The sequence below is a fragment of the Microcaecilia unicolor genome, chromosome 12, assembly GCF_901765095.1.
Source record: "Microcaecilia unicolor chromosome 12, aMicUni1.1, whole genome shotgun sequence".
NCBI classification, from domain to species: domain Eukaryota; kingdom Metazoa; phylum Chordata; class Amphibia; order Gymnophiona; family Siphonopidae; genus Microcaecilia; species Microcaecilia unicolor.
The window spans coordinates 43,948,597-43,971,608 of NC_044042.1; the positions used below are offsets into that span (position 1 = coordinate 43,948,597).

General features: G+C 42.9%; 1 protein-coding gene across 1 annotated transcript; it reads left to right on the forward strand.

Annotated features, from left to right (window-relative positions):
• Window positions 1-2,542: 2,542 nt before the first annotated feature.
• RBM7 (RNA binding motif protein 7) lies at window positions 2,543-16,747 on the forward strand. Its single transcript, XM_030220424.1, has 5 exons — window positions 2,543-2,669; window positions 3,368-3,530; window positions 9,215-9,320; window positions 10,535-10,637; window positions 15,060-16,747. The coding sequence occupies exons 1-5, from the start codon at window positions 2,580-2,582 to the stop codon at window positions 15,450-15,452; spliced, it is 855 nt and encodes a 284-aa protein (XP_030076284.1). The 5' UTR covers window positions 2,543-2,579; the 3' UTR covers window positions 15,453-16,747.
• The last annotated feature ends 6,265 nt before the right edge of the window (window positions 16,748-23,012 follow it).

Genomic DNA, 23,012 nt, shown 5'->3' on the forward strand with positions numbered 1-23,012 from the left:
CGGGAAAAAACCGCCACGCCGGAGGAAACGACCGGGACATTCATCGGTCACTAAACTGTCACCCATCAAGGGCGAATCAGGTTGTAAAACCCCCGCATCCCCTCTAGAAGCGCTCCAGCGATCCGGGGAGCGACCCTTTGCGCCCTCGCCCTCCGACGCCATATGCCACGAGGAGAAGAATCGGGGAACCCCCTGCCCGCTATAAAAAGGTAAAATTACCTGCTTGCCGCTCCGAGCTGTAACGAACTGGTGTCCCAGTGAGTAGCTGCAATGAACGTTTAAAGAAACGTCGAATTAAACGCCTTTAAAGACGTTTAAAATTTTTTTTTTTTTTTTTTAAACGGAGCCAGCGGGAGGGGGGAGAAAAGGAGGGACCTGGCACCACCAGGTTTGCACTTGCTCAAAAGAGCCCTCAACCCCAGGCCTCAACAAAACCTAAGGATTAGGCTTGGAGGCCTAGCCAGAGCTGCTGCTGTGTGTGACCACCACCTGCTGAGATAGAGAACATACTGAGGAGTTTCCGGCAGCACATGACCACATATAGGGAGGCAAAAGTTTGCTCTCTATCTCCACCTGCTGGTAGATGGACACAACCCACCAGTCTATGGATTGATCAGCTTGATGATATGGAAATTACTCCTAACCTGAGGAAGAGAAGATAACTCTCTAAAGTTTATCGAACATACTAGAGAGAATATCGTGGAGACAAAGTTTGTCCCAGTCCCCGTGAACTCTATCCCTGTCCCCGCCCCGCGAACTCTGTCCCTATCTATAGAAGCCTCGCAGTTTAACCACACTTAAGATTTACCTTTAGGTTTCAAAAAGCAAAATCATGTGCATGTAAGGACTGCATACACGAATTAAAACAAATGCCCTTAAAATGTAATAATAATACATTTGCTCTCTCCCCTGCCCCCTCCATTCATCCACGTCCAGCAAGTCTCCTCTTCCCTGCCCTCTCCTCCATCCATCCATATCCAGCAACTCTCCATTCTCCCTTGCCCTCTCCTCCATTCATCCATCTATCCATATCCAGTAAATCTGCTATCTCCCCTGCCCCCTCCATTCATCCATGTCCAGCAATTCTCCATTCTCCCCTGCCCTCGCCTCCATCCATCTATATCCAGCAATTTTCCTCTCTCCCCTGCCCCCTCCATCCATCGAGGTCCAGCAATTCTCCTCTCTCCCCTGCCCTCCCCCCTCCATCCATGTCCAGCAACTCTCCATCCACCCATATCCAGCAAATTTGCTCTCTCCCCTGCCCCCTCCATTCATCTATCCATGTCCAGCAATTGTCCTCTCATCCCTCCATCCATGTCCAGCAATTCTCCTCTCTCCTTCCCTCTCCACGTCCAGTGATCTCTTCTCTCCCCCTGCCCTTTCCTCCTCTCCATGTCCAGCGATCTCTTCTCTCCCTCTCCCATCCATGTCCAGCGATTCTCCCTGCCCTCAGCTCCCCGACAGCCTTCCGTTCCTTCCTGCCCCCCCCCCCCGCGCGTTTAAACCTTTGACTTTCCTTGCAGCGACGGCAGTGAAGTACACAACACAGCAGGCTTGCCTCCAGCCTTTCCCTTCCCTCACACAGTGTCCCACCCTCGCAGAAACAGGAAATACATCATCGCAAGAAGGTGGGACACTGAGTGAGGGAAGGGAAAGGCTGGAGGCGAGCCCACTGTGTTGTGTGCTTCACTGCCGTCGCTGCGAGGAAAATAAAAGCGCGTGCGGGGGGGGGGGGGGGGACAGGAAGGAACGAAGAGGAAGCCTGTCCGGGAGCTGCCTGCAGCATTGCGCCAGCCCTGTGTTTGGGGGGGCAATGCCCCCTCGCCCCCCCAAACTATGCCCATGTTGTACCACGGGTGCAGGGGTTATTACTGCTCCTGCAGGGTGGGGAAATAACCTCTTTTTTCACCCGCGGTAAAACTTTGAATATTTTGTCCATTCCTGCGATTTTACTGCAGTTTACCGCGATTACCCGCTCCCGTGTCATTCTTTAGAAGTTATTGAGCCAGCCGGGTTTTACTTCCATTGCTTGGAAAGCAATGGAAGTAAAACCCGGCTGGCTCAATCCGTCCTCCTTTTTCTGGAGCCATATGGTAACCCTAGTTCTAATTTAGAACATACATTGTTAGCCCAATAAAAAGGTATCACGATAACTTGGTTTTGACTCTTAGTTCTACGTATCCAAGTGGACTAACCAATGGAAGTTTCCGGCAACAATTCTTCCCTTCCTTATGATTTAGTGCTCAAGCACCAATTCAACCCATACTAGCATCTAGTCCACCCGTAAACTGGCTTTAAAATGTCCAAGTAAAAACAGTACACAGAAGAACGAGGAAATCGGTAGTATGTTAGATATTCTGTCTAATCCGCTCTCAGTGGAGCTGGAACCCAGGCAGCCCACCCAGTACCAGAGCCGGACAACGTTCAATATGGCCCGGCCACACACACATCCCATCTCCAGGCCAGCACAGCGGTGAGCGGTAGCCCTTCTGCGCATGCGTACGGTGATGTGACGTCACAAGGTTAGTAGCGGCGGGCCGCCGGAGGTGGAAGTGCGTCATTTACTGTTTGTGAGAGCCATGGGAGCTGCTGAGGCTGACCGCACGCTTTTTGTTGGTAACCTGGACCCGAGAGTAACGGAGGAGCTCTTGTTCGAGCTCTTTCACCAGGTATTGGGAGGAGTGGGAGTCGGACGGGAAATAGAGAAGTGATTGGGAGGTTGGGGTTGTAGGAAGACGGGGCTTTGGTGGAGGCCCGAGCTCTACGAAGTGGAGAGGCGGCCGGAAACCGTGGAAGACAGTTCGGATGTAGTCCTGAAGATCGGAGGGAAACGGACAAAGGAATTGATAAATCAGTAAAGAGATTTAAAATTAAAACCAGTGAATTGATGATGTTAAGTCTCCACCATTAAATAGACCCGTAGTAGGTTAGGGTATGTTTAAAGACATGGAAGTAAAACAAGACAGTATGTTTCTTATTTTAAACATGCGTTTTCATTTTACTATCTCTGATAGGCTCACTTTTAGTGTACTAAACTTATTTTGCAACAGTGTGCATGTTATCTGTAGTAGTCTACAGTATTTGCCGAAATATTGCTTAATAGAATTATTTTATTTTTAGGGTACACATTGTTTTAAAACCGTTTCCTTCCTAAGCGATTTTGAAAGTAACATTTTGTTGTATTTAGCCTACTGATAAACAAACGCATGCACTTTCATGTTGAAAAAGTTGCTTGCTGTGATCAGTATTCTGCCATTTCTTGAAACCTAATTTACAGTTTGCTTGATTATAATATTTGGGAATTGTGAGCACTGTTTACTGATAATCTGCTCCTTGTTTATAACCATGTGTGTTTCTTCATTTGCAGGCAGGTCCAGTAATTAAAGTAAAAATTCCTAAGGATAAGGATGGTAAAGCAAAGCTTTTTGCATTTGTGAATTTCAAACATGAAGAATCTGTTCCTTATGGAATGAATCTGCTTACTGGGATCAGACTTTTTGGAAGGCCTCTCAAAATTCAATTCAGATCAGGTATCCACAAAATATAGAACACAAGATTAGTAGTGATAGAGAAAGAGAAGTGTGAAGGCCTCTGTGTTAACTAGGAAATGATAGCCAAGATGTTCAGATTCTACGGTATGGGGAATGTTGCTGCTGTGGAGAGTTTGCCAAAGAGAGCATAGTCCAGCTGCTCTAAACTAGTGTTTCCTGGTCCTGAAGTACCCCTTGCTAGTTAGGTTTTCAGGATATCCACAATGAATATGCATGAGAGATTTGCATATAATGGAGGCAGTGTATGCAAATCAAGTTCATACATATTCATTGTGAATATCCTGACAACCTATCAAGGGGTACTCCAGGACTGGACTTGGGAAACACTGCTCTCAACCATGGATAAATGAATCACGCAACAGCAGTGTCTACCTGGTTAGCTCCACTATTTCTGGGAAATAGAGGGATGTTTAGATTATGTAGATATATTTTGTGTTCAGATATGTTCTCTTCATTATTTAGTAGGTTTAGCCATTTTTCATTGTTTTTAGAAGCTGCTTAAGAATGCTTGGCTATGTATATAGCCTTACTGTATGTATTTAGATTTACACGTAGGGGTAGATTCTATTTACCTAGGCGTATTTTATGCCTAAATTTTATAGAATCAGCTTAAATTTCTGTGTAGTATATAGAATACGCCAAGTGCCTCTCCACGCAACCAAATTTGGTCTTGTCCACGTAAATCCCGATGCCTAAATTAGTCACTTCTACTACTACTTATCATTTCTATAGCGCTACTAGACGTACGCCGCGCTGTACACTTGAACATGAAGAGACAGTCCCTGCTCGACAGAGCTTACAATCTAATTAGGACAGACAAACAGGACAAACAAGAGATAAGGGAATATTAAGGTGAGGATGATAAAATAAGGGTTCTGAACAAGTGAATAAGGGTTAAGAGTTAAAAGCAGCATCAAAAAGGTGAGCTTTTAGCTTAGATTTGAAGACGGCCAGAGATGGAGCCTGACGTACCGGCTCAGGAAGTCTATTCCAGGCATATGGTGCAGCAAGATAAAAGGAATGGAGTCTAGCGTTAGCAGTGGAGGAGAAGGGTGCAGATAAGAGAGATTTACACAGTGAACGGAGTTCCCGGGGAGGAATGTAGGGAGAGATGAGAGTGGAGAGGTACTGAGGAGTTGCAGAGTGAATGCACTTATAGGCCAATAAGAGGAGTTTGAACTGTATGCGGAAACGGATAGGAAGCCAGTGAATTGACTTGAGGAGAGGGCTAATATGAGCATAACGACCCAGAGCAAGTGCATTCTATAATAATGAGCATAGATTGTAGAAATGCTGAAGCCCTGCCCATGGCCATGCCTCTTTTCAACTATGCAGCTTAGAATTTAAGCGCGCCACGTTACAGAATACTTAGTGAGTTGTGCGTGTAAATCTCAATGCTAGTGCTGATAATTTCTTGTTAACATTTATTTATTTGTCACATTTGTACCCCACATTTTCCTACCTATTTGCAGGCTCAATGTGGCCTACATAGCACCATGAGGCGTAAGCCGTCTCCGGTGATGAAACAAATACAGAGTGATGTGGTAGAGAATGAGATGTATGTGTTACAGACACATAATAGAATCTAAAGAAGAAAAGTTATATAATGTTTGTTGCAGATTATGGTTTCATTGTGTTGCTGAGTCCAGGCACTTAAGTTGGATCAGTAAGGTATGCCTTCTCGAACAGGTCGGTCTTTAGTGAATTCCGGAAGTTGAGGTGGTCGTGTGTTGTCTTTATGACTTTTGGTAATGCGTTCCATAGTTGTGTGCTTTATATAGGAGAAGCTCGATCCGTGGATTGATTTATACTTGAGTCCCTTGCAGCTGGGGTGGTGAAGATTTAGGTATGATCGTGATGATCCAATTGTGTTTCTTTTTGGTAGGTCTATAAGGTCAGATGTGTAACCTGGTTCTTTGCCATAGATAATCTTGTGGACCAGGGTGCAGGTTTTGAAAGTAATACGTTCTTTGATTGGGAGCCAGTGCAGTTTTTCTCATAGCAGTTTGGCGCTGTCGATTCGCGATTTTCCAAATATGAGCCTGGCTGCTGTGTTTTGAGCAGTCTGTAGTTTCTTTGAGAGTTGTTCTTTGCATCCCGCTTAAAGTCGATTGCAATAGTCAGCATGACTTAGTACCATTGTTTGAACCAGGTTGCGGAAAGTTGCCCTTGAGAAGAATGGCTTTACACGTTTAAGTTTCCATATTGAGTGGAACATTTTCTTTATTGTGGAGTTAACTTGGGCCTCGAGTGTAAGGTTTCGGTCGATTGTGACACCCAGGATTTTCAGGCTATCTGGGGTGACTAAGTTTGTGGGTATATTCGTGTTGGGTTGGGATGTGAGGATAAGGCATTGCGTTTTTTCTGTATTGAGTTTTAGTTGGAATGCGTTTGCCCATGAGTTCATGATATGGAGGCCGAGATTGATTTCGTAGGTGATTTCTGTTAGATTGTGTTTGAAAGGGATGTATATTGTGACGTCGTCTGCATAGATGAATGGGTTAAGGCCCTGAGTGGATAAGGACTTGGCTAGTGGGGTATTAGGTTGAACAGGATCGGTGATAATGGTGACCCTTGAGGTACTCTGTAATCTGCCTTCCAAGGTGATGATATGTTGGAGTTTACTTTCACTTGATATGTTCTGGTGGTTAGGAAGCCCTTGATCCAACTGAGTATTGCTCAGGAATGAATAAAGTTGACGGGGGCGTGGCGAAGGCGGAACTGGGGCGTGGTTATCGGCCGAGGAGAGATGGGCGGGCGTCTTTAGCTGATCGTTTTTACTGCAATTTTGGATCACTTTTTTTGGACCCTTTTTTTTTCACGAACAAGTCCCAAAAAAGTGCCCCAACTGACCAGATGACCACTGGAGGGAATCGGGGATCACCTGCCCTGACTCCCCCCAGTGGTCACTAACCCCCTCCCACCAAAAAAACCCCCACTTTACAAACTTTTTTTGCCAGCCTGTATGCTAGCCTCAAATTCCGTACCCACCTCCATGACAGCAGAATGTGTTCTATCCTCTGACAGCCTTTCCCTGGTTCTGATGTGGCTCTCGGGTGAGTGTGACACCTTTTCTGTTAAGGGCACTGCAGAGTCACATCAGCAATGCATTGTGGTGGGTGTAGGATATTGGGCTCCGTGATTCCACTAGCTTGTGTTAAATGCTCACGATGTTGGTAGTTGGTAGGCTCTACTCCCATGGTGCTGTTCCCTCTGCTTACTGGGTCAGAGTGTGCCCTGTTTTGTTTCCGGTAGTCCATGAGGTAGTGGCCATTTTTGTAAGCCAGTTTTAGATCCTGTTCATGTGTTAGCCACGTTATAGCACTTAGTTCTTACCTTGAATGTTGCTGAAAGAGGGCATTGTACAGCATTCTGCCAGCTCGGACCTACTGCGAGACTCGTTGCCAGTGGGGCACAGTCTCTGATCTGCAGTTAACTGTGAGTAAAGGTGCTTATTCAAATAAAGGACGTTTTCAGCGAGATTAGTCTTCAGGTGTCAACTGGTGTGCCAAGGTTATATAGCAGCAACAAGCCCTGTCCCTGGAGCACTTTTAGTGGGTACTGCAGTGCACTTCAGGCAGGCAGACCCAGGCCCATCCCCCCCCCCCCCCCCCCCACCTGTAACACTTGTGGTGGTAAATGGGAGGCCTCTGAAACCCACTGTACCCACATGTAGTTGCCCTCTTCACCCCTAAGAGCTATGGCAGTGTTGTACATTTGTCCCTCCCACAACCAAATGGCTTGGATTAGGACGTTTCTGAGCTGGACGTTTTTATTTTCTACTAGTAAAAAAGGCCCGTTTCCGAAACCAATGAAACGGGCGCTAGCATGTGGTTTTTTTTGTGTGTATGTGTCAGAGTTATTTTGTGTGTGTGAGGGTGCGGTGTGTGTGCAGGTTGTTGATGTGTGTCTTTTTTTTGTTTTGTTTTTTGCTTGGGGGTTGGGGGATGTGCTGTGCTGTGCTGGCAAAGTGGGATGGATTGGTGTGTGGCTTTGAGGGTGTGTTTCTGTTGTATTGTGTGTGTGTGTGGTTTTGTCTGTCAAGGAGGTTTGTGGAGGGGGGTCTTTCTGTTGGTGAAATGTAAATGTGGTTGTAGGGGGTGTCAGCCTTTGTTGAGTGTTGTTTTTTTTCCCATGTTTTTTTTTGTGTTGTGCTGAGGCAGCAGTGTTGTTTTAGATGGGCGGAATGTTGAGGAGCACGTTCTTTGTCGGTATTTTTTGGCCATTTCAGGGCTGCTGTAGGGGAATGCTGGAAGAGAAATGTGCTATTGGAAGCAGCGCCATCTTTTTCCATTGGGCTGGGGTTCTGGGCATCCTGGAGGTGGGTGACGGCTTGCCTGAGGACGGGGATGGTTGTTTTAAGTTGGCGGAAGGGAGAAGAGCACGGTCTCGGGCCGTCGGGGGGGGGGGGGGGGGGGTGATCCGGTATGTTTGGTCCATTTCAGGCCGGCTGCAGGGGAATGCTGGAACATTTATGCGCTGCAGGAATCAGTGCCGTCTTTTTCCGGGTACTTGGGGACTCGCTGAGGTGGGAGACAGCTTGCCTGAGGCTGGGGATGGTTGGGCACGTCCTTGGCCGCTTCGGCAAAAGGGGAAGGGGGTGGGGAGTTACCTGCAGCTGCCTGAGAAACCATGTATTCTTTGTTTATTTTGTATTATTAGTTTGCATTTCTGTTGAAGAAAGAGTGGATGCCTTTCTAATGATGGAGGTGGTGCATTGGTGTGCGGTTGTTTCGCTAGTTTGGCAGCCAGTCTCCAGCGATTCCTCCTCCCCCTTCCTTGGTCGCTGTTTGCTGCTGGCTGGGTCGCGGGTAATCCTTCCAGCTGGGCCGCAGCTTGTCCTGTTCGCCCACATCCCAGATGGTGACGGGCACGTTGTTTTCCGGCTCCTCTGACTCCATGTCAAGCGATCCCAAATATAGTCTGTGCTATAGGCCCTCTGGCACTCTTCAGTACTGGCATTAGGCATTTAAAAAATTCCCCCCCCCCCCCCCCCCCCCCCCTGGTCTATTTTTGCACATACCCACAGCAGGAATATTCTTCTCTCGTTCCAGCGGTGGTTCTGTGCTCTCCGTGCTGCACAGATAATGAGCCATTCTGCTGGGGAATGCTCCTCCCTTATTGTCACGTAGTTTCCTCTGATTAGTCCGTCTTACGTTGCCTAGTGTTGCCTGGGAACGGTGTTGTGATGGTCCTTTGTGTTTCAGAATGTTGAGGGTGTTTTTTCTGATTGGTCTGTCATGCGAGGGCGGGGCAGAGAGACATGTTCAGTGTTCTGGCTTCACCACCATGAATCCATGAACCCTTCAGTGAGTGACTGAGTGACTTCAGAACGTTGTCTTCAGAATGTTGAGGGTGAGTTTTATTATAGTAGATGATCGCAAAAAAAAAAAAACACCCAGCTCAGAAAGGACCAAATCCATGGCATTTGGTCCGTCCAAACCGTATTTTCGAAACAAAAGATGGACGCCCATTTTTTTCGAAAATACGGTCTGTCCCGCTTCTTCAGGTACCCGTTTTCGGACATAGGCTGAATGCTTTGAAAATGAGCCCCATAGTCTCATGTACTAGTGGATGCTTATATTGAACCAATTTGGCTTTTGCTGTTTGATATTAAAATCTCTTGAGTTAAAATAAAAATCCTTTTTGTTTTTATCATTCAGGAAGTAGTCATGCATCCCAGGATGGAAATAATCCTTCTTATTCACCACATGCAAGTGACAGTGCAAGCCCAACTAACATACCATCACCAGCAATGAACTGTAACAGGTTAGTGCTTTTGGACATTCCACTTTAGCTAAGCCCACATTTTATGTTGCCATCTGCTACCAATTTGTGTTATAACATTTTTCAGTTCTTTGTAATATATTCTGTATTCTCTTGCACAAATGTTACTTCTGTATGCTTGACATCAGAAAATGTTCCTCTTTTTTCTTTGCATGCCAGATATAGTACAAAAGTCTCGTTACAAACATACCTGTAGAAGAGAGAAACATTTTTGAAAGCAAACATAATGCCCTCATTGACTCTTTTATAAAGAATGATGACTAGTGATTTAACATTGCAATATTTTAAGGTTGTCATTTCTGTCCATCCCACTTGTCACAATTTATCCAAATCTGTGTTTATTTTCATGGGATTAATTTGTTGTATGTTATAAACGGAATAATTGGCACTGTTTGGTACAGCTTAATAGTAGGACAAACGTTGTACTTGGCTTTTTCTTTATAGTCTATCTATATCTGAGCTTATTTCAAATTCCATCCAGGTATACTCGCAACTTGCACTAAGCTGTATGGTATTCTAGTACTCTGGTGTATTCCTTGAAAACTGATGTATGGAAATAATTGCCTTTTTGATACATTCCCTAAAATTAGTTGGGGTTTTTTTTTTATGAAACAGAGAAATATCTATGTATAAATTCTTTATGTATGTAAAAGGTTTGGTACCCGATGTTTGAAAAAAAAAAAATGTATTCTTAGTGGCCCTTGTACTAAGCTGCGCTATTAAATGGGTTTAGTGCATCCCAACATAGGACATTTACTTTGTGCCAAGCCCATTTTTACCAAAGCTATAAAATAAACCTTTTCTGTTTTTTTTATTTTTGCCAGTCCTGCACTAATTTTTTCATTAATGTGGTAAATGCTCCTTCATTAACTCTGCATTTACCATTAGCATCTGCTAAAATGAACCGTATAGCTGATTAGTGCTCCTATGCCACGCCCTCCCAAATCATTAAAATTGCATGTAATTAGCGCATGCAACCAGGGAAGTTACCACAGAATGTGCTAAAGCGTCCTGCAGTAAAACCTTTTTGGTGTGCTCATTCTGCATTAGGGCTGAGAGCACCTTAGGAAAAGGGGCCTTAGTTATTTAATTTTTTGGCAGTTTATCAAAATCTGTTGTAACCCAGTGGTGAAGAATCGGATATATTCATTATTAGAGGATTGATGGTTGTATTTGTCTTGTTTCTTCTTGAACAGGTTTGAAAGGGCTTTGGATAACATGGTACCTCCTGCCTTCACTGCCTCTCAAATGATACAGAGGTCTTTCTCCTCACCAGATAATCTGCAGAGACAAGCAGTGGTTTGTTTACTCTTTGTTAATATTTGTCTGTCAGTCAGTCCCAAAAGGCCCTTCCAGTGATGTTACATAGATATTTATCTCCAACCTTTTGTAAATCACTCTTTCAAAAAATACTCCAGGTTGGAAGAAAAGATGGAAAAATAATAAAACAAACTTAAAATAAAATGAACAATAGATCCTCATTGTAAAAAGTTCACAATGGGTCAGAATCAAAGTTAATTATGCAAAATTATGGAAGAGTTGAAAAATAATCAAAATTATTTTTCAGCTAAGCTTCCTTTGATTTCAGAGTTAAGAGCTACACAAAGATTCACCTCAGGCTGGCATGTGACTTGGGCAGCACTGTTCACTTCTATATAGAAAGTTTCCAGTTCTGGTCCCAGACTGGGACTTGATTCCCTAGATCAGCTGTGGCTGGGGATTTAGCAATTGCACTTCTCACAGGAAGAGAGGAGATGTGGTAATTCAATGGCAATAATGCCTAGGCTGCTGTAATTCTCCAAAGGGAACCAGTTTACTTGGCCCCTTCCCGGGATTGTAACCATAGTGATCCAACCACACATCCAGGGGGAAGGGAATGAAATCTGGTGCCAAGAGCCTTCAGTCAGGGCTAGCTAGAGAACTAAGTTAAAAAAAAAAAGAAAAAAAGAAAGTTAACCCCAATACTTAACTACTTAATGGAGTAGAAGAATAGCTTAGTGGATAGAGAAGCAGGTTACGAGCCAGGGAAACCAAGGTTCAAATCCCGCTCCTCCCACTAATACTTTGGGCAAGTCACTTTGCACTCCATTGCCTCAGGTATAACTAGACTGTAAGCAGTAGCAAAAGAGTAGCAGACATGAGAAACGAGAAGAGGGATGACAAAAACTCCTACAATGAAAAGTATTCTAGAATACAAACTCAAAGAATATATCCAATACATGCAACATCATTTGTTCTCTGGAAGCACACGAATGAAAATCATAAAAAGATATATTAGGTTTAAGACATTCTATTTAGTGAAAAATATATAATATAAATACAAAGGGGCCAATATTCAGACCATAGGAGTTAGATATACAATGCCAGTCTGTTTCCGGTGACCGGCATTGATTATCTTGTTTATTTTTGGCCAGTTTAAAGATAACCAGCCAAGCTGATATACAGACTTAGCTGGTTATCTTTAAATGGGCCAAAGATATTCCACTGTTAGCTGGTTAACCACTATTTAACCTGTCAGCAGTCTTTCTGACCGGTTAAGTAGCGCTGAATATTGGGCGGAAACTCGCACATATTTGCATATTTAAGAAACTGTGTCAGAGTGAATTGAAATGTGGCCCTTTTCAAAGTACCAAAGTGGTTACCCCTGTGGTCTTGTATTTTTTGTTCTTAAACCACCAAATCTAAAGGTAAAATCATAAAATTGCAAAAAAAAATCTCTCACCTCGTTCCAGAGTACCCAGAACTGGTGCTATCCAGCGGCCTAAGAATCAAGGAAATACCTGGGGGGGGGGGGGGGGAAGGAGGAAAAGGCTAAATCTTTTGAATACATAGCTGCTAAAGATATGAAAAACAGCTGAAAATACATGCTTTCTGTGCTAATGTGGAAGGACACCAGATCAGTCCATGTCACATACAGAACCTGGCTGCTTGACAGGTTCTTATGCTGTACTTAACCTGAAAATAACTCCTCACAGTAGATAGTGGTTTGTCATAGAGTTACACTGGGACAGAAATGTAACCCGTCCCTGCCACAAGTAATCTCTTCCATCTCGGCCCACGCAGCCCCTGCCACACCACATCATAGTCACCTTGATGATGACCCCCCCCCCCCCCCCCCCCTAAGAAAGCCAGATTCTATATGTAGTAAAAAAAAAAAAAAAATACTGGAAATACTGGTAAAGGTAGCATAAATCACTTTCTAGTGTACTCTACTAAATACAAGATTAGATAAGATACACATTTCCGAAAAGGCAAACATCCACAAGCAGCCTGTCCCCCTTTTCTTTCCTTTCCCCCGTCTATGAGCAGCATGTCGCAAGTCTTTTTCCCCTCCCACCCACTCACAATTTTTAATCTTTGCCCACCCCTAATAAAAATCTTACATACCACCTTCACTGATCAAAAGATAGAAATTCAAGGCAGTTTACAAAACAAAAAGAAATAAATCTATTATCTTTCACAAAAAAAACAAAAACAAATCTTATCTTTGAACAGAGAAGACTTTCCCACACCCCTGAGAATGAACAACCAATTAACAAGATCCTCCACTGGAAATATCACTTAAAAACCTACAAGTTAAGATTGGTTTGCTACCTACAAATCTCAAAATGGAAGACTATCCCATAATTTTGGAGCAGCCACAGAGAACATCTCAGCTTTCAACAGACTTTCTTAATCTGTGTAATGTTTGACAGAAGCAATGAACACATCCTTGCCTAGGTCATTAACACTCTCATAGGAGGTGCACCACTCGTATTATGAAGAAAATTATGCAGGAGTTGAACGTTAGCACTCAGATTTGAATTTTTGCATATGCAACCATAGAGAGCCAGTAAAACTGTAAAGGTCACACATTTTCCCTTCTCCAGCCACCCAATACTAAACACACTGCTACAGTGAGACCTCGAATGTTAATAACTCTTATAGGAGTCAATATATAGTGCACGTAACCCACACGAACACCACACTGGTAAAACCCCAACAGCCTATGTTACCTCCACAAATGCCCCTGCAGTTTGCCCACATAGCACCTAAATGCTGCACAATCAGTGTTCCCTTTGGTATGTTACAAAGTGATTTGAGAGCTTGCATAATGTCAGACGTGTTCTGCAGCTGATTTACAAGGTCATGCTACAGTCTTCAGGCAGAAAATGGAAATAGAGAATGCCTCCCAGCCGACCTGATTTTTGAGCACACCTAACACCGCCTCCTGCACAAGTCCACCCTAGGGAATTTTCTCCCTCCACCTCTCCCAGGAGGCTCGGCATATACCTCAAGGCACCTTGCGAGGCCACCGCTTGAAGTCTCAGCAGCCATTTTAAAGAAAAGGCAGCAGCAAGAGGATCAGTGGCAGTAGGCAGGAAAGAATGGGGATCTTTCCTGCCCTGAAGAAGCCACTAGACCACCAGGGTGCCTTGAGGTATATGCAGGGAGGGCACCCTGCGGCTCAGGGTGAGGGAATGCAAAGCTTGTCTCTCCTATGCTTCTGCAGGAACCCCGCAGGAAATGGGTCCATCCCTGTGGACCTGGAGGGAATACCTGTGGGGTTCCCGCTATCCCCGTCCCCTTGCAGCTCTAATGTCATTCTCCCCCCCCCCCCTCCAAAAAAAACAAAACACAAAAGTATTGCAGTACCAGAAACTATTATCAGTAAGTGCCAAAACATAATGTAAAATATCAGTGCTGATGCTTTGTCTTGGAGAAGTGTTTTGGATTGTTGTAATTTCCAGTAGTCACCCAGTATCCTACCTAGGAAGGTTGGAGATGAAAGGGGAAATGATCACCACGTGACCCAGGCATGTGGAAAATTTTAACTGTTGAATGAAGGCTATTTGAAAAGCATTGATAAATTGTAGGATCATAATACTTTCAAATGGCGCACTATATACAGAGATTTACCATTGAACAAAAGCCTATAGGCCTTCCTTAATTTTTAAGCTTACTAAGTAGTTAAGTTTTGAAAACAATAAGCGCGGTGCTCAGCATTATTTCTAGATATTCAGTGCTGGTCCCTGTCCATGTTCCAGCATTAAATATCTGGTTTTGTGGAGCTGGCTAACACTTGGGTCCCCTTTTACAAAGCCCAGTCGGCATTGCTGTTCGGCTTTGTAAAAGGGGGCCATTGTTGGTTGTCTGATATTCAGCTCTTAACCGGCTGTGGGTTATTGCATAAAGATAGGGCTGACTTTTATATGGTCTCATTTATGTGGTTACCTGGCCGATTAAGTGATGAATATCAGCACTTAACTGGCCAAGTGCCAACTCCACCTCTGGAATGCTCCCAAAATAGCTGGTTGGCTCTGAACAGGTGATTTTAACCAGCCAGGGGCCATTTCTGGTTGATTAAATCACGTTGAATATTGACCCCTAAATGTTTTATGAGAGATCATTTAGGTTAGAGTTTGCCAAAGATGGCCTGGGGTCCATATAACCAGTCAGGTTATCTACAATGCATATGAATGAAATAAATCTGTATACATTAAACTCATGATATGCAAATTCAGTTCAGCCATATTCATCCATGGTTTGGGAGTTTTAAAATATTCCCTTTTATTAGTAAATGCAGCTGAAAAGCTGTCAAAGAACGACTTCCCCACCAGTTCCCATGAGTATTGCTGCAATAATTCTAATTACGCCATACTTGAGGCTACTTTGAAATCTGAAACCTGTGGGCCAGATGTCATTTTTTTTTTCCAATTTTAATTTTTCTTTCTCCACTAGATGAATAACGTTTTGTGGCAGCAGCAGCCGCAGTTGAGTCCAATGTCTCAGTTGAGTCCAATACCCCAGCACTCGGTGCAGTCAGGCTTCACTTTGCAAGCACCCCAACAGCAGCAGCAGTACCACCATTCTTTCAACCAAAATCTAAACACCCAGCGGTGGCAGGACTCAGCAGCACAGCGCAAGAACCGTCAGAGCTCTCATCCTTACCAGTCTGAGAGCAGACAGTACAACCGGGAGCAGCACTCTGTTGACCAAACCCCTGAACACCGGTACAGAGGGAGCCGGGATGATTTCAGCTATGAAGGTCGCGTGCAAGATGGATGGAGTCAGGACTATGATCAAAGGCGGGAGAACTGTAGGGATGGGAAATGGCGCCCATCCCGCCATTAATATCAGCAACGCAATGAAGTTGAGGGGACAAGATTTAATGGTAATCTAATTCCACTAAACATGGAGGAAAAATGCTCCTTGGAAAAGAAAAAAAAAATGAAAACAGAGCAGCATAAATGAAATTTTGAAAAGAGGTCTGAGCTTGTTGACAGTATCCTTTCAAAATAGCGTGACTAGTGGCAATACTTCCATTGTATTAAATTGTTCAGCTTGGGGGTTTTGGCAGGGTGGTTATGCTGAAACTTCTAGAAAGTATCCAGTCATTTTTGGAGAGAGTGGGGTGGGATTTTGCATATTGTATTTTAAAAAGGAAAATTTGTTCTGGTATTTTTCAGCCGAAAACTTTGTCTTAATAGGATTTTTAAGATTTGTTTGAAAATAGTTTGATGGGAAATTGCATTGCACACAATGCTTTTAAAATGATGACAGTGTTTTTGGCATTGAAAGAGTGAATATTACTTTGAAATATTCAATGTATTGAGAATTAGTATTGAAAAATACTGTTCTTTGGAGCTGTTTTGATAAAAGAAAAAAATATGGACACTTGACTGTTCAGTTTTGCAGGTGTAGCAGGGGATTTGCTTCATTATCAAATCTACCTGAGGAAGATTACTTAACATGCTTGTTAAAGTATATACCAACAGCAGTTCTAAAGTGTCCCAACTTCATAAATAATGCAGCCTTCAGACTGGGTGGTTACACTGTAACTTGCAGTTGATACTGGCTTGATTTACTGCTCAGTGCAATCAATCACTTGGGTCAAGCAAAAGATGAAAATCAAAAAAACAAAAGAAAAAGCTTTTTCTTTAAATATGAAGTGCAGAAAAAAAAATAGAAATATTGTTAATAGAGGAGAAAAAAGGATCTCTGGAAATCTATCCTTTTCTAGAGTTAAACTCACAGGGGAACTGCAACCGTTTGCTCGTAAGCATATAATATAAATGAGAGGAGTTTTTGTTTACTGTAGAATTATTTTCAAACCAGGTAGAGAGATGAAAGTAAAATTTGCGCTCAAGCAGCAGTAGTTTATGGAATTGAAGGCTTTTGTGGGGTATTGGACAGAAAGGAAATGTATATGTGTGTGTATATACGATGAGAAGTTAGTGATTAGAATTCTTTTGGATTTAGGTTTGAAAAAGTTCTATATCAAATAAGACATATAAATGGGATGATCAAAGAAGTCCCTCCCCCTGTGAGTTTAGCTCTGAAAGGGCTAAAGCTCTCAGCGGCCCTTTTTTTTTTTTTTCTCTCCACCTTTAAGAATACAGTGCAATCCGCTTAAGTGCAAGGGTCTGGGACCAAAGAAATACATGCCGTTAACTGGAGCGCGCCAAAGAAGCTTGACATCTGATTATTATACGTACAGTATACAGTCTCCGTTAACTGACAGGCTTACTTGAAGTACTACTGCTACTATTTAGCATTTCTGTAGCGCTACAAAGATAGACTACATCTGCCAGACGGTAAAAACTGTCATAGCACTGACATACAGTGGCCTCCAGATAGGCCCGCGTGGTGTTGAGACTGTCCAGCGCTCTTGCAGAAGTGACAGGAGGTTGTTGAATTTCGTCAGCATGTGCTTCGCTGCTCATTTCATCATCTGTTTCATCATCAGCCGTTGCCTGCGTGTAGGCGCATATGTGGACATCGGTGCTGTCGTCAGCTGTTTGTAAATCGTAATCAACAGCTACGTAGTGACGAAACTCCTCTTCAGTTACGCCAGCTGGGATGTCAATAGCCTGTTCATCTGACGCATTTGCAACAGCTGCATCTGTTTTGTCCCTCTCCACATCCTTAACAAAGCTTGCCCACTTGTAGCAGTTCACAATGGTTGCCTGTGTAACATGATTCCAGGCTTCTTTCTACATATGTAGGGAATCCAACAGTGATAGATTACGAGCCAGTTCAACAGCCTGTTTATCCTTGCCAGTCTGGTCATCCATAACGCTCATCAGATGACGTAGCACAAGAACCTGATAATGTTTGAAATTGGCTATTATGTCCTGATCCATAGGTTGGATCAGAGAGGTAATGTTAGGTGGCAAGAAGACCACCTTGACGTTAAACAGCCTGACATCATCCCTGTGTGCAGCACAATTATCACAAAGCAACAAAATCTGATGCTTTTGTGCCCGCATTCTAGTGTCTAACTTTTTTAGCCACTGCTTCCAAATTTCCCCAGTCATCCATGAATTTGCGTTAGCCTAGTATGACACAGGAAGTCGCTTAACATTCTTGAAGCAACGGGGCTGTTTGCTCTTTCCAATGACGAGTGGTTCCAACTTCTCACTCCCATCCATATTGCAACAAAGGAGGATCGTCAGTCGGTCCTTCGACGTTTTACTTCCTGTAGTTTCAGCTTGTTTGAATGCAAGTGTTCCATCAGGAATCGCTCGCCAGTAGAGACCGTTTTCGTCAGCATTGAAAATGTCACGAGGTGCAAACTTGTTCAAGATGGTAGGAAGAACTGAAACAACCCAATTTTCAGCACCAAAGTCATCAGCGTCTTGTTTTTCACCATGCTGTTTCTTGAATTGTATGTTGTTCCTCTCCTTCCATTTTTCCAACCATCCAACAGTGGCTTTGAATTGTTAGTCCTAGACTTTCAGCTAGCTGATTAGCTTTCTCCATAAGCAGTGGACCACTGACAGGAAACTGTCTGCTCCTGACTTGAGAAAACCACCGAAGAAGAGCATCTTCTACATCCTTAGCTTTTCCCGCCCGTTTACGTTTCCGGTGTGGATTTGTATTGTTTTGCCAGTCTTCCAGAAGCTGGTCTTTCTGCTTCAAGACATGTGAAATTTGACTGGGATTGACACCATACTCTTTAGCAATAGATGCTTGACTTTGTTTTCTAATTTTTTAAGAACTTCTATTCGTTCAGCCAGTGTTAGTCTTACAGTTGCGCGATGACGACAATTCCAGTGTACAGTCTAACAATATTCTTTCGCTTATTCTGCCTGTGGCAGTTAACGAATGAGATTTCAAATTTATCGCCCCTTTGTCACGTGCCAATCGGCTTCCATATTCCGTGCGTGTGCTTATGCGGAGTCTTTCCTACAGAGGAGCGGTCTTAAACCATGCATATAAGCAAATCTTGCACTTATCAGTGGTTCGCTAAACCGATGTTCGTCCCCATAGAAATTGATGGTGCCAAAAACGGGACCGAAGTATGGCATGCAGTTAAACAGAGCATGCGCTTATCCGACGTGCACTTAAATGGAGTGCACTGTATTACTTTTTTTTTTCTGCATTTGCAGACTTTGAGCAAAGTGTATTTGGTTGTTTTTGTTTTTTCTTTCTTTTCTTGTATTGGGATTGATTTATTGTTTTCTGTATTCTGTTTTATTTGGGTAACAAGTCTGATTCAGAAAAAATGTGCTTGTTTTAATTGCATTATTGTAACTAGTTCATATACATTTTACATGACCTTCTTTGTGTATTGATTTCAGTTGGATCTTGGGGGGAAGCTGTACTGTTTAGTTACCCTACCTTTTTGGTCTTAGAATACTTGGTGCAAGGTGATGTATTTATTTTGTAACTTTATCCTGTGGCAGTGGATTCATATTTTGCATTTCATGGATTTTATGTTGAGACCATTTTTATGAAAAATGTGCACTATCGTAATGTACAAAAAAAAACGTTTTATACAAATAATGATGTATGAGAAAAATGAAAAGTGAACACTCAGGAAAGTATTATAGCCCTCTGAGGGATTAGCATTTTTGCAGAAACCAACCAAAATATACCATACATAATGTTTTTTAGAATCACTGACCAGCATTGAGCCCTGATTGTAGGAGGTGTCCAGGGGAATCCTTCCATTCATTTTATAAGTATCTTTTATTGATATGTATTGCCCTTTTTACTTATGTTGAATGATTTGTTTTAAAAATTCCCTGTTTGGGGTAAAATAACCCCTTGTTCTGGCTTTATCACTTTGAAGCTACATCTTTGGAGAAAAGATTAAAACTTGGATTTACTGGGTGAATTTGGTTAATTTGAAGTTTGCAGGCTGGGTTCACCAGTCATGTTGCTACTAGGTATATAACAATTGTGCTTGCCAATATGCACAGGGAGTTAAGTAATCAGTATTTTAATTATGTGAAAACCAATTTTTTTGAAACCTTAGGAGCTGCTGATACTTGTTCTGATGGACCTTATAGCTAGTTGTGTTTTTAGGATATCCAAAGTACAAATTTATCCTATATAATAAAAAGCACCTTCAACGTTCTGAAGCTGACTCCGTGGCACTTATATCTTGAGGCATTCATGCTCTTCATCTCATGAATTGATGTTGGTACTTCCTGGTACGTCACCAGAAACACTGACCAACCACATGAAAGCAGCACGAGGCACACCAACGGACTGATGCACACTGCCACAGACCTCCCTCTCCTGTCCAACTTCAGACACCCGCCCTCTCCTCTCCAACTTCGGACCTCCCCATCCTCCCCGCCCAACTCCCTCCCGAATCGCCATACCGCTACAAAAAAAAAAACAAAAACAGCCGGCACTTACCAGCTGATTTCCCCCCCCCCCCCCCCCCCCCCCCCCTGCAGCGCAGCACTGACAGCCGGAGCCAAGGGAAACGCTCTGGCTCTGAAAACAGCAGCAGTCAGGCAGGCAGGAACTAACTCCCTAACTCTCCGCAAATTCTTTGTTTAAAATAAATTTTATGGTTCTCAGATTTTTTTTTTTTTTTTCAAAGTGAGGAGAAAATGAGAGAGCCAAGCAGAAAGCACAGAATCCTGTCAGATTAGAGTACAGGGTGAGGCAGGGACCTTGCAGTAAAGTATGCCCCCAATGGTGACTGAGGTGGGGGGAAGGCGACCCTGGAACTGGGAGGGATTGGGGGAGGGGGACGACCCTGGGATGGAGGGGGAGGAGAAAAACCCTGGAACTGGAAGGGAGGGGGGAGGGATGACCCTGGAACTGGGAGGGGGGCCCTGGCACACACACTCTCTCTCTCTCTCTCACAGACACACTCGCACCCAGTCTCTCTCTCTGTCACACACTCACACATTCACTCTCTCTCACACAGTCACTCTCACAAACACTCAAACATACACACTCCGAGGAAAACCTTGCTAGCACCCATTTCATTTGTGTCAGAAACGGGCCTTTTTTCCTAGTCTATTCATATACTGGATTCTCTTAAGAAGTAATCTTTTATAAGTCTTTAGTGTGTATAAAATGCAATTGGGTGTCTATTTCAATATGACTTCTGGCATGTTCAGTGGTTGCTTCAAAAAATGAAAAGAACACTTCACAATGAACAAATGATGTCAGACTAATCTGAATTGTGGATCAAAACACTCAGTGCTTTAAATATTCAGAAATGTGGAGGAAAATACCTCAAAAGTCTGCATTACTCAGAAATTCCTGATAAACATAGTACTGTAGACTGTTGAGTTCTTTTTTTTCCCTCAGTATCTTTGAATATTTAAGGCACTGACTCCCAAATTATATATCACGCAGAGATTTCTGTGTGTAAATCCATAACAATTGGTTAGCAAGCTAATCAGTGCTTATAATTGGATGTTAATGCCAATTAGTGCTGATAATTGGTTGTTAATTAGAATTTATGCACACTATTTGCCAAGCGTATTCTATGAAGTGGTGTGTGTAAATTCTAATGCATGCTGCCGAAAAGGGGGCATGGAATGGACAAGCCATGGGCATTCCAGACATTTACGCGCAGGGTTATAGAATACACCTGCTCCATGCCTAACTTAGGCAGTGGTATTTTACACCAAGTTTTCTTTGGCGTAAATGGATGCACCTAGAGTTAGGTGGTGGTATGGCTGCTAGGCATATTCTATAAACCATGCCTACACTTAAAAAATTTTTTTGCACTGATTTTTTTTCCAGGCACCATAAATAGAATCTAGGTCTGAGTGTTTTGATCCATGATTTGGGAATTCAGGTTCATCTGTGTTCAGTGATTGGGCAGAGCGTGGGTGAAGTTGTAGTTTACACACATATTTTATAATGTGAATGTTCTTTACTCGCTAGCATTTATGCTTGCCTCCTGTACCGGTGTAAATGTTTGTACCTTTTCATCTGGGCAGGATTTATGCTAGTATTTTATAAAGATATATAGGTGCCAGTGTGGCTTCTGTAAAATAGGATAAATATAGATGCCTTTACCACTTGCAGACCGAAGGGCCCTTTTACTAAGTTGCGATAAAAAGTGGCCTGTGGTGTCAGTAGCACGTGCCTTTCCTGTGCGCCAAGCCCACTTTTTACGTGGCTGTAAAGTGGCTGCATTTCCCATATTCTGTATTAATGGGCACGTGCTACTTTCCCAAGTAGTGCGGGAGCCTTCACCACCACCTATTTACTTGGTGGTAAGGGCTTATGTGCTAATCAGTTAGTGTGCAGCAGTGCAGCTGTGCTAACCAAGTAGTGCTAGGCACACCTACTGTCTGCCCCAAGCATGACCCAGCGCTAAAAAATATGTTCTGTATTTTAGTATGTGGGTAGTTCATGCCGAACACAAACCCACTGACTTGGTGCATGTTGTGGTGGTGGATTTTATTCTGTGGTGAGCATGCATTACTGTTTATCGGAGTTTAATAAAAGGACTCCCTAGGTGTCTCCCTATTTTTTTTTAAATAATGCCAAATAAATATAGAAGCACATTACAACAAATAAGCCAGATTCCTAGACTAAGAAAAAAAAAGAGAAATATCAAAGGGTATCATTATACAAATCCAGCTTAGTCAATCACAGGCATTAGGGTAGAATGAGAAAACAGCATAAAGGAACAGTATCACAATTGCTATTTACATGTCCTAATACTGCAACTAGCCCTCTTCTACCTTTTCATGCTCAGGAGATAACTTCTGTTACAGTAGCTTGATTTGCCTCAAAAACTTCTAATGTGAAGATACAAGAAATATATAACCCTTTCCCTTAAATTTCACTAACACTGTGTTGGAAATTTCTGGGACCAAAGCCTTAGGCCTCAATTTAAGAACCTCCCTTTGGATAGCTTGAGTTCTTGGGGAGATGACAGGAAAAACATGCACAGGTAAACCATGAAAAGAAAGAAATTGCTTCATAAAGAAATTAAAATGAAATCATTGGAAACACTACTAAAAGTGGCCACCAGTGTACCATTAAGAGTAGTTTCCACTAGAGTGGTGAGAGCAGTAGCTCATCCACCTGTATTTTTAATAGTAAAAGAAATATAATACACTTTGGCAAAGTTAAGAAGGAAGGCAGAGTCTAACTGCACAATCTCCATTCAGTTATGGAAACCATAGTACAACAGGAAAAACTTCAAAATTAAAAAAAAAAATTATTACAGCAAAGGTGATTTTCAATCTTCTCAAGCTTATTTTCCAATCAAATATTTCCCTCCACAAAAGGGTGTCAGTACACTACAAGAATTTAAATTTTTATGAGTGCTCATTTCAAGTCCTACTCTATGTCCACAAATCAGAATCTACAGAGGCTATTTTTACAGCAGTTTCTCCAGAAAATGGCACAGATGTGATAAGCAGCCACTCAATTGGTTTTTGATTGGTTATATATCATTCTCCACAATTT

Bases quoted from the DNA above. Each gene is read 5' to 3' on its own strand.
- RBM7 (XM_030220424.1), top strand. From the start codon at position 2,580: ATGGGAGCTGCTGAGGCTGACCGCACGCTTTTTGTTGGTAACCTGGAC. The intron at 2,670-3,367 runs GTATTGGGAGGA...CTTCATTTGCAG, and splicing joins TGTTCGAGCTCTTTCACCAG to GCAGGTCCAGTAATTAAAGT. The intron at 10,638-15,059 runs GTTTGTTTACTC...TTTCTCCACTAG, and splicing joins ATCTGCAGAGACAAGCAGTG to ATGAATAACGTTTTGTGGCA.